We start from the raw sequence: 12,968 nt of genomic DNA on the forward strand, positions 1-12,968 counted from the left end.
ATGTCACGTTCTTGCCAAATGCGGAGGCCAAGGACCCAAGATACCCTTACTTCGACGCCCATACCTATCAGCCGTAGTACTGCCACCGAGAGAGCTGCGAGTCGCTGTCGTTGCAGATAAGATTATTGGGGACTGGGACTGGAGATGAAATGCAGCAGTGTGACGGGATGGTTGGGTAGTAAAGAACCGGCTTAATCGTTCCCAGACAGCTTAGAGTCGATATACTGGAGATAATATAATTAATATAATTAATACGTGACAGCCTGGCCCCGTGTTCCTTGCCTTCAGCCATCATCGCAGTCGTTGGTCACTATCCCTCAGCGCCCTTCTGTCCTTTCAATGTCGCCCTGATCTATTCTGTCTTCCTGTACTTCATTTACTTTATCTCTCTATCTGTGTCACCGCTCTCAAATCTTACCTTGCAATTTCTCCCTTTCCCTTCCAATGACGGATTCCGGTACATCTCGAAGACAGCCCCCCAGTCCTCTCGTTTTCTCTCCAGAATCTGTCCTGTCGCCTCCCACAGCTCCCGGTCTCAACGCCAGCACGAGCAACGGGACAGGCGGTCCCAACACCGTCTCCATGCCCTTCGTACGCCGGCATGTGACCCGCCGTCTCAAGGCTGCCAAGGCGGAGTGCGACAAGGAATTGCAACGAATCACGAACAATATCACTGCGTTTTTCGAGGAGAGACTTAGAGAGGCGGATCATGAAACAGACTACAGAGACAGAGATTCTCAGCAAGGGGACTATGATTCTTACTTCCATCCCGCTGATCTTCGTTCTGATTTTCAGACGGATGAATCTAGCTCAGATGGTGGCTACGAGGCCGAGATGGAGTATGGTGGTCGACATAGCCGTCAACGTGCGTATCCAGCCGAAGACTTCATATCTGCACCTCCGTTGATGCATTCATCTTCCTTGTCTGGCCTTTCTACAGCTTCTACCTCTTCAGTAAGTCCAGGATCCTTACGGCAGAACATGTCCTGGGAGAACAGGCCTCTCAGTTCGTCAGTTTCCTCAAGCGGGCTTGCATCTAGTCCGGCGAACTCGACGATCGTTCTTCCCGACGCTCCTCTAACTCGCAAGCCCACTACTTCCTCAGCCGGATCGTCCTCATGGGCAGCTCAACCAACTCCTTCACGCCGACTCTCTCGCACGATTCATATTCCTACTCGTCCTACTCGTTCCGGTCAAAGCTCTCGTTCCACGTCCCGGTCTCGTTCCCCTTTACCAAACCTCCAAACGCACACTTCATTTGCTGACTATGGCTCTTCCTCTACTAACAGACGCTCATCACGAATTATTGTTGACGACCCAGTTGATCCAATTATGACCGCGCTGTATGAAATTATTGCCGTCGCGACCGATGTTACCGAAATGTCTATTGCCCAACTTACGGCACAACCAAAAGCCTGTGAAAGTCTCGTGCAAAGGGTTCAAAATATTGGTAGGGCATGGGATGATCATCCTGACTGGCATGGCAGAAATTGGTATGTACAGGTGCTGCTCGCTATCGCTGGGCTTAGCCGGGTCGTGGAGTGGTGGGAGGCTGAAAAGCAGTTCTGGAATTTTGACGACGACGACGAGCTGGATGAGCCACTGACGTTCGTGATGAAACCAGCTGACGATTATCCCCCTGCACCAACACCAACTGTCAAACGAGATATGGAGCTGGAGGGTTTCAAACTCAACCCTGAAGGTGAAGGCAAGCTTCGGTCATCGAGACCTGCCAGTCAAATTCGGAGATCCAGAGACGAGCAGACAAAGGACTTGGCGTTTTTTAGTTCGAATGAAGCGGCCGATGCGCACTCTCGAACCCCTTCCAAAGTCCAAGAAAACACAGAATCGGCGAGGGTTTTGGCGACAGAGAGGCTGCGGTTACAAGCGGAGACAGCGCAGAACCAGAACATAGTTATGGAGCTGAGCCTGGATGGTGATCACTTTATTTGGATCAATTATGCATGGAGTATTGTTGTCGGGTAAGTAGTGTTGAAATTTGTTGACATTTGTTAAACGAGAATGAGTCTGATTCTATTCCTTTAGCACGGATCCAGAGGGCTTGTTTGGAACCCGCATTTCGGTTTTGATACATCCTGCGGATGCTTATGTTTTCTCGACGGCCACCCAACGCCTCCTCGAGGATGATTCCCACACTGTTGAAGCTCAGTTCCGTCTTCGAGTTGATCGTGACGATGATAGGATCCCTCCCAGCGGTCAAACACTGTATCAGAAAATGGAAGGGAAAGGGATGCTTATGATCGACCGCGATATTGGAGAGCCATCTTACACGATGTGGGTTGTCAAGCCTATCGCTCCTCCTCGATACGAGCATGATTCTCCAGCTATCACTCTCATTGCAGCAGGAGATATAGAATTTGACGACTTGCCATCGTCAACAGGCCTGGAGACGCCAGCACCTCAGGAAACGGAATCGAATGCCAACGATCTCGAAAGCCCTTTTCCCTTCAGCCAGCCTATCAGCACAGATCCCATTCTTTGCCGCATTTGTGAATGCCAGATACCCCAGTGGTATTTCGAAAAACACAGCGAGACATGTGCAGAGACGCACCGACTGGAAGCCGAGATTTCCGAGTGCAACGAGTCGATTGCAGAGCTCAGAAATACCATCCGAGATCTAGGTGCGACCTTTGACCGGGACTCGCCTTCATCCACTCCTTATTATCGAGGGAAAGCCGTCTTCTCTCCTTCAACTTCTCCCCTCATATCAGCACCCTTACAGCTTTTCCGTGCCAATAAGCTGCAGAAGATGGGCGTAAAGAAGATGCAGAGGAGGTTGTTGGATCAGCTGGAGGACATTTTGCAGGTAGCTTCTGAGGTTTCTATGCCCTCTCTTAAGGAAGAGGAAGCTAAGGAGCCGATAGAGCGGCAACGATTACTGTCGCCGGGATCGGAGAGGAAGATGTCGCAGGTGAAGAATTGGTCTAAACCTATGACCGAAGACAGTGCCTTGGGCATGTTGGTCCAGGATGCAGAGAGAGTTATGAGGCAAAAGATTGATAATGTCGTGAGGATGCAGAATATCATACGATATGCGGAAAAGATCTGGCATGAAGCAGAGGAGAAGGTCGGAGCTTATATGGCATCCTTCGAGAGTGACAGTAGCGGGAGCGGTGGCGGAAGTTCCACCAGCGATGGCGAAGGCGAAGATGAAGACGGCTTGGAGAACCAAGTACGTGATCTTGTGATATCTACTCGTGGTGGACAGCGAGAGGCAGAAGACGATCACTCGAGCACAACGTCTGAGTATGCATTCCTTGGTGGGGATAATAACCATTCATCTCCAGATCCAACGCCCATGGCATCCACATCACCTATTCCTTTAGCGACTCCCCCCGAAAGCCGACCTGGCTCAGTGCCTATGCCGCCACCCCTCCCTCCTCGTCAGATTTTACACACGCGATCTTCTACACCTTCTTCTATATCTTCCCCTCTGGCTTTGGCTGCCCCCATTGTTGCACAATCTCTAGAAGAATTGGTACCCACTATGGAGCTCGATCCTGGCCCTCTTACGATTCAAACGCGTAAATCATCTCAGAGCCTGCTGGAGCCTCGTCTTGTTGTTACTCCCCCTGCATCACCTCAAGTCACCGCCAAAGATGGTCTTGGTCGAGAACGCTCCATGAAGCGTGGGCATCGCCGTCATTCTACTGTAAATCATTCCTCGAGTTCTTCGGGTCCGATATCTCCTCGACAGCCATCGGTTGCCCCTCTGTCTCGGACTTCCCCGGCATCCATCAAGGATTTCGACATCATCAAGCCTATCAGTAAAGGTGCCTTTGGCTCCGTTTTTTTGGCTAAGAAGAAAGTCACAGGTGACTACTATGCGATCAAAGTGCTCAAGAAGGCAGATATGATTGCAAAGAATCAAATTACGAATGTGAAAGCTGAAAGGATGATTCTTATGAAACAAGCGGAATCACCGTTCGTTGCCAAGTTATACTTCACGTTCCAGAGCAAAGAAAACCTGTATCTTGTCATGGAGTACCTGAATGGTGGTGACTGTGCTGCATTGATCAAGTCACTAGGATCACTTCCGGAAGAATGGACCAAAAACTACATTGCTGAAGTCGTTCTGGGCCTAGAGTATTTGCATCAACGTGGTGTCGTTCATCGGCAAGTATCCAGTCCTTCTCTTTGGAGATTATTATTGATTTGTGCCCGACCGTAGTGATCTAAAGCCTGATAATTTACTCATTGATCAGCACGGTCATCTGAAACTGACTGACTTTGGCTTAAGTAGAATCGGTCTTCTTGGTCGGCAAACCCGCGAGAGTCAACCTGATCGTCTATATACGAGATATAACTCTCGTTCTCGTCCACCTTCCATGGATTCTGCATACTTGTCATCTCCGTTAGTATACGCCGAACCCGGAGGTTCGTATTTTACGCAACGGGCCCAATCGATTTCCCGTGTAGGAACTTCGCCTTATCTGCCTCCCACAGATGATGTCAGCGAATCAAGCGGATCGGAATCTCTAAGCGGATTTTTACCTCGTCGCAGCGTGAAGAGTGATAGTCCCCTGCAATCCTTCGCCACTGAGCTCACGACCGATCTGCGTTCGCATTCTAATTCCAATTCTACCGGCGGGACACCCCCGGGGGAACAGAAATTCGTTGGTACACCGGACTATCTTGCCCCTGAGACAATTCTAGGTTTGCGTGTTGACGACGCAGCGGTCGATTGGGTGCGTACGCCCATTTACACTTAGTCGTCTTTCTGACAACCTCTTAGTGGGCTCTCGGAGTAATCACGTACGAGTTTTTATATGGTATTCCTCCATTTCATGCAGAGACACCCGAGAAGGTGTTTGAAAACATTCTCTCCGGACACATCGAGTGGCATGAGGAGTACGTGGACTTCTCTGAAGAAGCTCATGACTTTATGGCCCGGTTAATGATCCTAGATCCCTCCGTTCGTCTCGGTGCGCAAGGTGCCGACGAGGTCAAAGCTCACCTATTCTTCGAGGGCATCATCTGGGACAAGGTAACGACTACTGAAGCGGCATTCATTCCTCAGGTTACCGATCCTGAGTCAACGGATTACTTTGACCCTCGTGGCGCTATCCCTCAGCTATTTCACGATGACGACCAGGTTGCTATTGCCGGTCAGTCTGCCTTGAACAGCCCGGTCGTCGATCCTTCAATGCCTCCTCCCCCTGTCCCCATTCCTGTCGGCAACCGTGATCCCATTCTTTCATCCGCGAGCGATGACTTTGGGTCTTTCAGCTTCAAGAATCTACCAATCCTCAAACAAGCCAACGACGATGTTATACGGAAGCTCAAGACTGATCAAATGGCTCCTCTTGCTCATGCAGTTTCAGAAACCTCAGGCCTTCATAACCGGCGGCGCAGTGTTTCTCACAGAATCAAGAAACCGCCAAGCGTCGTGACAACGGTGGATCCCAAGGCCACAGTAACCAATCCACCATCTCCTGCCACCTCGACTTCGTCCATAGCATCTTCACCTTCCCGGTCTTCTCTACCAACTTCAGCGCCGGCGAGCGCGGGCCATGCCCGCAAACCGTCTGAGTATGGACCCGTCGACCGCTTCAAACTCAATCATATGGATGGCCTGGATCGACGAAATTCTATGCCTAGCAGGTTACGCACTGCATCGGTTTCCAGTGGGGGTGATGGTTCGGGATCCGAAACTTGGAATTCCTCGATGGGGCCCGGATCAGTGGGCACACCTCCCTCATCCGTTCATTCTATTGACTTGCGAAAGGGTCCTGATCCCAGCGATCGTGCAGTGACCTGTTTGCTTGCGGAAGACAACCCCATCACAGCCAAAATCATCGAGACAATTTTGATTCGGTTGGGTTGTCGTTGTGTTGTCGTTGCCGATGGTTCTGAAGCTATCAGCGTCGCTATGGGGGATATCAGTACGTGCATACAGTTAAAGTTACAGCACTGACTAAACAACGATACTGACAGAGTTTGACTGTATCCTAATGGATCTGCATATGCCAGTTTGTAAGCAACATCGGTAATTGACAGACACCTCATTGCATACTAATGTTTCGCCATAGTGGATGGAGAAGGCGCCGCGCGGTACATCAGAAGTACCAACAGCAAAAATACCAGCACGCCGATTATTGCTGTTAGCGCCTACAGTGGTTCGGACCCAAGTGATGCCACGCATAACCTATTCTCTGGTTTCTTGTCAAAACCATTGCAAAAAGCTGATTTATTATGTATGAAATCGAGCCTTAATATGATGCTTATCACTAACAATATACATCTTAGCCGTCATGCGCCAACTGGGCTTTAAAACGACCACCATTCCTGGCGGGCTCGGCGCCACAAAAGTCACTGCATCTCACATAATTTCATGACCACGACATAGTCCACGTTCCTTTTTTTTTGCTGCTTCCGTTTGTCCTCTGCGGTTTCGTCCACAGCCATGCCAAATCATCCTTTTTTTTCTGATACAAGTCGCAAGCATTTTCATTCTATCCCAGCATTCTTCTCGTCGTCCTGCATTGTACGCTATTTAGACCCCACATTGTGTGCTAACAACTTCTGCAAGCTCTGCTTGTTCTTTTACTGATGAATTGACGTATGTTTGGTGGAAACTGCGCGATGTCCCAAAACGATCGACGCTTAGATTGTAGCATATCTTTAACTGCCAGTGCCGTTTGCCGCGCGATCATCGGCGGTCTCTGATACTCATCCCGTGGTACTGGTAAAGGTATGTACAGAAAAATAAATATTTCGAGCAAAAATGAATTACATATACCATGATATATGTGGAATGCGCAACTTCATGTTAAGCGCCCGCGACGGCACTGTTTCCGACCACAACTACGACCACGACCACAACCGTGACCAGCCCGCCAGTACCTCCGTTCCAGACGTTAGACTGGATCATAGCCTTCGCTTTCCAGGTGAGATGTACTCCTATAACAACCCTTCTGGTACGCAGTCTTTGCCGTATTCTGCGTGATTCTAATGCTGGGGTACGCAGCGCCGTGGCAGAATACATCGCATCCATCGTCAGAACCTCCAAATCACGATATCAGAGATCCCAGACACTTTCGAGCCTCCACAGCACCCACGTACAACCTTTACGCCCACCCGCCACATCCAATATCGCATCCGAGAGCCCTGACGCCAGGCCATATACCACCTACTATTCATGATCCTAGCCTTTACTTCTGTAATCGTCCGGTAATGGCGACCCCCGGGCCATATCTTACTGAACGCCCTTCTTTCCCTCATCCCACGACGACCGACTATCAGCGGTTGCAACAGTGGCCTTACGACGCTGATAGCTACTTCCCTCCCTCCAAACCACCCCCGGCTTCCGAACCGATACTCCGGCTTCCATCTCCGTCGCGTCCCAGGGACGTGTTGCCTATTCCTGAGGAAGTAACACCGATTTCACCATCACCATCAAATGCTAAAGAGTTGGCAGCAGCTCTACAAATCTCGAAATCTGAATCTACGAAGCAGGCACAGTTCCTCGAGAAGCTGTCGAATCAGGAAGAGGAGGATCTTGCTCGTGCACTTCAAGAATCCCTTCACTCCGTTTCATTGAACTCGTACACATCTGGCAGCCCGCATTTCTATAAGTCAGATGCAGGACCATCTACGGATACTGGCCGGTGGCCTACGTCAACTTCAGTGCCCTCTCGCTCCTCCCGACCACTTGCGTCAGACATAAATGACGATGAAGCTTTGGCGCGCAGACTCGCTGCCGAAGACGACGTACGTCCGTCAGAATCGAGCATGGCAGACGACGAGGCACTTGCAAGACGACTCGCGGCCGAGGAGGAGGAAGAGGAACAAAGGTATAGACAGCAAGAGCTTGACCAATCTTCCCAGTCCCATGGTGATAGGCCTGATGCAGGAGGCCCTACTGAGCAGGCAGTCTTACCGGACGAGGGACTAGCACGAAGACTTGCAGCTGAAGAGGAGATGGAAAAGTCCAGGGCTATCGACGCCGGTCCGGCACCTGCCGTTGCCCCTCCGCCTGCCTACGATGCCCTTCCCTCACCGACGTCTCCGAATTTGACGCCTAAGGAATCTGACTCGTGTCTGACGGTAGATCCCCAATTGTATCGCAGCAACTCATCGGGCTCTGCAGCATCTTACGCCTCTTCAGAAAGTCAATCCAACTTCCCCACGCAGGCGTCCCGTCGTTCCAGCGCTGAAACATCTTCGCACAGCGATGTAAACTCTGCATCCTCAAGTATACCTGCGGCGTCATCCGTGTCTCGACCCACTCTTCCTGAAGCCAGCGAAAATGTGGCCAATGTAAACCAATTTGTAGATGCAGATCTACTCCACGGTGTCTGTAAGCCAGTTCACAACTCTATTAACAGTTCATCACTCACCATGTTCGTGTCGTTGCAGCAATCGGCTTCGTTCCTCCTGTCATCACATCCGTAATGCAGCAAATGCCCACAGCAATGCCAAACATAATATCACTTCCTTACGGCCGATGTCCTCCCCTTCATTTCCAAACTCCGAACTGGCGCCATCTTCTTAAGCTGATGGCCAGGTTATCGGGTACAAGGATCGAGCCTACAATAGAGGCTGTAGCCGTGGTGAAAACAGAGATGTTTCTTAGAACCGTCGTTCAGTTCGTCAGGGTAAGCTTTCTCTGCCTTGACGTCGCCCACGTTAATTCTTGAATTTCGTACAGCCTCATCCTGCCTCTGAAGATTGGAGGACGATCATATGGCTAACGATTGACCATCCTGTCCCAGCATCACTGCCTGGAGCTCGGAAATATACTAATGGTGATGTTGATGTCCTCCCGTGGTCATACACACTATCTGCGCAGCCCGCTCTCCTGAGAGATAATGCCGATTCGCAGATATCCCAAACATACACTATCCCTTCAACAGAAGCGGTGCCGTACCCGAAGCTGCCTATCACATTTCCCAATATGGCGCTATACCTTCAAGCGGCATTGGATGAGTCGCGTCGGTACTCAAACGATGGCTCGAGCGGCATGCGAAAGTTGTCACGAATGATGGATAGGTGTTATCCTACACTTGAGAGTATGAACCTAGCTGAGAGCTCTGAGAGGAGTGGGATGGGTCGAGTCTTCAGAAAGGTGATGGGCCGAGGAAACAAAAATAACAAGCAAGGACGAGGTGGCAATATGGACACATATGAACTTGTGACACCATTTGTGTCAGAGGAGTGGGGGTAAACGTACTCGCTTGCCATGCAACTACTGCTACTACTGCTATACTTGTGTCATTACTTTTTATTGAGCCGTAAAATATCTATACATCAAAATCGGCTGGTTCGGCGGATTAGGCCGGCCATCCGTACGATCTCTGTCACTGTGACGTGTCACGTCACAATCCTACCCTGCCCCTTACAAACCACCTTGCATCTCTTGCATCCCTTGTCATGTCCGTGGCTTCATCTTCGTTGTCAACGCAGCCGCTAGCACCACTGAGTCTCGAACAAGAAGGTCCATCCAGCAACTCTTATTATATATCGAGCTCATTCTATCTTAGACCAAATCATCCTCGCCCGTATAACCAATGATGAACGATACCTGCGTCGCGTCATCAAGAAATTTCACAACTATGCTTCCGTAGCGCATGGCTCTAGTGCCGAGTCTAAGCAAGATGCAAAAGAGGCTTTTATCGTCGAGCTATCGACATTTCGACTGGCGCTGAAAAAGAGCGCCATGGTCTGTGAAGCGGAGGCGCGGCAAGTGGAAGAGTACCAGCGCGAGAAGCTTAGAATAGGTTGTTGGATTGACCTTTAACCTCTATTCTTCATCTAATATCTGTACAGACGATGAACATGGGAAGTTACGGGGTCAGATTGAGCAGTTGAAAACATCATTGGAGCATGCTCAAATGCTACGACGCCGGAAGATGGAGTATGACTTTGTCACGGAAAAGATTAACACGCTTCCCAACCGAGAAGAGCTGAACCAGTGCGTATATGGTACTATCCTTGTCCGTGCGCTAACTTAGTATAATTCCAGAATGATTCAAGCATTTGAAAACGACATGATGGCAATACGCTCTGAACATGACACACAGAATCGGACTATTCAATCACAGAAAAGCGCATTGGACACCATCATATCAGATCTGGGGGCCCTTCGTTCGCTGGGAAAAGATACCACCGAAATCCCTGTTTCCCTGCTGGCTAGTCCAAGAGACACCCCTGCCCTTGAGGGTAGTGGCGTTGAAGACATGGCCGAAACACGTACTGCTACGCCAGCAATGAAGATGGAGGATAGCGAGAAGGAGGAGGGAGAAACGGACAAAGCTACTTCTCAAGATATTGAGATGGGTGAAGTCGAAGAGGAAGACAAAAGTCAGAAAAGCAAGAAGAAAACTAGAGAAGACATGGAGGAGGGTGAGGCTACGGATGCCAGTAGCGAATTGTCTGACCCTCCAGATGATGACTAGCGGCAGGAGATCTATGTTTTTATTGCTTTGCTTTCTGGATGGCGAATATCTACACTCATTAAGTCGCGCGCGCACGTTACCGCACCGCCATATTCATCCTGTGCCAGCTGAGCAATGGCATCCATGACCTTTTTTGCATCCTCGTCAATGTCGTCATTGCCTGGATATCTTGAGGAAAAATGATTTAAGACGAGACGTCGGGCTCCGATTTTTTTCGCAAATCTGCCTGCCATCTGTGGGGTAGAGTGTCCCCTTGATATTGCTCGTGCCTGGACAGTTTCATAGGTGTCCGTGTGCTTTGTGTCATCGTCGATGCCGGGTAAATGGGCGTTCGTCGCTTCATGGATGAGCAGGTCTGCTTCTCTAGCAATTTCTGCAATCTGGGATGGGTCGTACGTATCCCCAAGTATGACGACTTTGCGACCATTTTTTGGCGGGGGACCGTGAAGGATGGTGCCATCGGAGAGCTGCACAGATTGGCCTAGCTGCAGCTGCCTCATGATGGACACTGACGTGTTCGCTCTCTTCAAATCCGGGATGTACTTTTTGGGGTCCACCTTACCTGGGACCTTGGCTTCGGTAACAACATAGCCCACGCAAGGGGCTGAATGCAAGATGGATGCAGCCGAGACTGAGAGGACGGAGTCCAAGTAAATGTCCGACCAGACTCGGTTGGTCTGTTGTATATTTCGACCGGTGGGCGACTCTGACGCAAGCAAGGGCATTGAGGTGAAGTCTCCCTCTGCTGGATCCGAAGGAAGACGGAGTTCGTGGACAACATATGGTCTCCCTAGGAGTGAGTGGGTATATGCGAGGCCATTACGAACATAGGCACGAGTGCCCAACGGACCATATATCTCCAAAGGCTAATAGCGAAAAGAGTTGAAACAAGTACTATGGGGGAAAACGCGAAGGCTGACCGGCTGCTGGATATTCAGCTGCGTCCTTGGATCGTCTGCGCCTTCAATTTGTCCACCGGCACCATTTAGACACGAGGCCAGCAGAGGTAGCAAGCCAAAGATATGATCGCCTTGATATCCTGCGAGTAAGTCAAAGATACGTCGACCCAAGGCGAGGACTGACCGTGGGTATGTGTGATGAAGATTTTCTCAATCCTACCCATCTTGACGGCGCTCCGTTGCAGCTGATGCTGGGTCGCTTCGCCACAGTCGAACAGCCAGACATCGGAGCCTAGTCGTAGAGCAAGAGCTGAATGGTTCCTTGTTGAAGATGGCTGGGCGGACGCGGTGCCGAGAAAAGTGACGGTGATTGGACTATGATGGATTGGGAGCCTGGTAGAGGCCATGCTGTGAATGCGATGCTGGAAGAGAAGGGTAGGACGAATCCATTCGTACCACCACGTGAAGGTCCGACGCATAAATGTACGGCTCAGCAAGCTGACAAAATTCACAAAACCCTTAGTACCTTGATGATACGCAGCAAGTGGACTTGGGTGAACCAATCATTTGTTTCTATGGTTATGTCGCGCTGCACCTACCCCCAGCACGCACTGAAGACTGCTGAGAATATGACGACGAGTTCATCAACTGGATGTTCTTTGGTGGATATGCATTGACCATCCTCAGCTCTGAATTGAATCTTATCGTCATCATAGCGACAAGTGACGCATTATCTTGAAGAGAACGCGACTTTTCGCTCTCCTACGGTGCAAAGTCTGAATGAAACGAAGTTATCTACCGGCGTACTGTGATCCGGGACGGGGACGACGACGACGACGACGACGACGACGACGACTCGGAGCAGAGCCCAAGGAATATACAGTATGCGTTCAACATCAGTCACTCTCAAAGATTCTAAACCGAATATCCAACAGCCCTTTTCGATTATGACCTATCCGCTATGGACACGTCATTAGACGTGGAAAAGAATAACATTGTCAAAAACTGGGCTCACCTTCTACGCCCAGAGGTACTGCGGGTGTTTATCATCTTTGAGGATTCAAATCAATGGAAAAAGAGACAGCGGCTAGTACTTGAAATTTCAAGTTTGAAACATGTCTTTCCGACACCACAACGATCGCGCCCGCCGTCGCGTCTTGGTCTGAGACGAGCTGGCTCGTCAAACGACACCCAACAGTGCCGTGCTGCTCTTGATTCCCCGTCCTCGTGCGGCCGCCAAGCTAATACACATGCAGCTTAATATAAAGCCCGTAAATCTGTTTTGAAGCCATGATGACAATCCAACGAAACATAGTGAATAGCTTACCGGAAAAATGCGATACGAGAAATTGACCGTTCCTCGTTGGGTGTCCGAGACGATGCAAATATTGACCGAAGAAGAGCGGGAGTGACGGGAATGTGTCGTTTAGCGCTGTCGGCAGGCTGTGGTAGTGAATGTTGGAGAGGCCGCGCCGTGGGCGTCGATGAGGTCGACGTGGTGGACGACATGGTTGTTTAATAGCTGCGGCCCCGAGTAAGCTGATCTCGTCATCCGACCAACACAACCGCCGTGACTACAAAGTTAATTTTATTTAAGTAGTCGGCGCGTAAAATTTACGCGGCCCTTGTACGTCTTCAAATTTGTACT

General features: G+C 50.1%; 5 protein-coding genes across 5 annotated transcripts; 3 read left to right on the top strand and 2 right to left on the bottom strand.

Annotated features, from left to right (window-relative positions):
- Window positions 1-270: 270 nt before the first annotated feature.
- BT62DRAFT_1073598 (uncharacterized protein) lies at window positions 271-6,449 on the top strand. Its single transcript, XM_043178950.1, has 7 exons — window positions 271-1,982; window positions 2,047-4,137; window positions 4,193-4,709; window positions 4,757-5,906; window positions 5,959-5,997; window positions 6,054-6,218; window positions 6,271-6,449. The coding sequence occupies exons 1-7, from the start codon at window positions 445-447 to the stop codon at window positions 6,357-6,359; spliced, it is 5,589 nt and encodes a 1,862-aa protein (XP_043042564.1). The 5' UTR covers window positions 271-444; the 3' UTR covers window positions 6,360-6,449.
- A 1,932-nt stretch (window positions 6,450-8,381) lies between these two features.
- On the top strand, window positions 8,382-9,589 carry BT62DRAFT_1052799 (uncharacterized protein). The gene is made up of 2 exons (XM_043178540.1): window positions 8,382-8,621; window positions 8,675-9,589. Exons 1-2 carry the CDS (start codon window positions 8,418-8,420, stop codon window positions 9,188-9,190), a joined length of 720 nt encoding a protein of 239 aa, XP_043042565.1. The 5' UTR covers window positions 8,382-8,417; the 3' UTR covers window positions 9,191-9,589.
- Window positions 9,397-10,421, top strand: BT62DRAFT_979139 (uncharacterized protein; the record flags this gene model as incomplete). Its single annotated transcript, XM_043189412.1, has 4 exons — window positions 9,397-9,460; window positions 9,507-9,743; window positions 9,793-9,937; window positions 9,989-10,421. 4 exons carry the CDS (start codon window positions 9,397-9,399, stop codon window positions 10,419-10,421), a joined length of 879 nt encoding a protein of 292 aa, XP_043042566.1.
- An 11-nt stretch (window positions 10,422-10,432) lies between these two features.
- On the bottom strand, window positions 10,433-12,001 carry BT62DRAFT_979140 (Metallo-hydrolase/oxidoreductase; the record flags this gene model as incomplete). The annotated part of the gene is made up of 4 exons (XM_043189413.1): window positions 10,433-11,287; window positions 11,342-11,451; window positions 11,505-11,695; window positions 11,916-12,001. 4 exons carry the CDS (start codon window positions 11,999-12,001, stop codon window positions 10,433-10,435), a joined length of 1,242 nt encoding a protein of 413 aa, XP_043042567.1.
- Window positions 12,002-12,500: 499 nt separating this feature from the next.
- BT62DRAFT_1002618 (uncharacterized protein) lies at window positions 12,501-12,829 on the bottom strand (the record flags this gene model as incomplete). Its single annotated transcript, XM_043176866.1, has 2 exons — window positions 12,501-12,561; window positions 12,648-12,829. The coding sequence occupies 2 exons, from the start codon at window positions 12,827-12,829 to the stop codon at window positions 12,501-12,503; spliced, it is 243 nt and encodes an 80-aa protein (XP_043042568.1).
- Window positions 12,830-12,968: the final 139 nt, after the last annotated feature.

Source organism: Guyanagaster necrorhizus, assembly GCF_019112545.1.
Source record: "Guyanagaster necrorhizus MCA 3950 unplaced genomic scaffold BT62scaffold_6, whole genome shotgun sequence".
In the NCBI taxonomy this organism is placed as follows: Eukaryota; Fungi; Basidiomycota; class Agaricomycetes; order Agaricales; family Physalacriaceae; genus Guyanagaster; species Guyanagaster necrorhizus.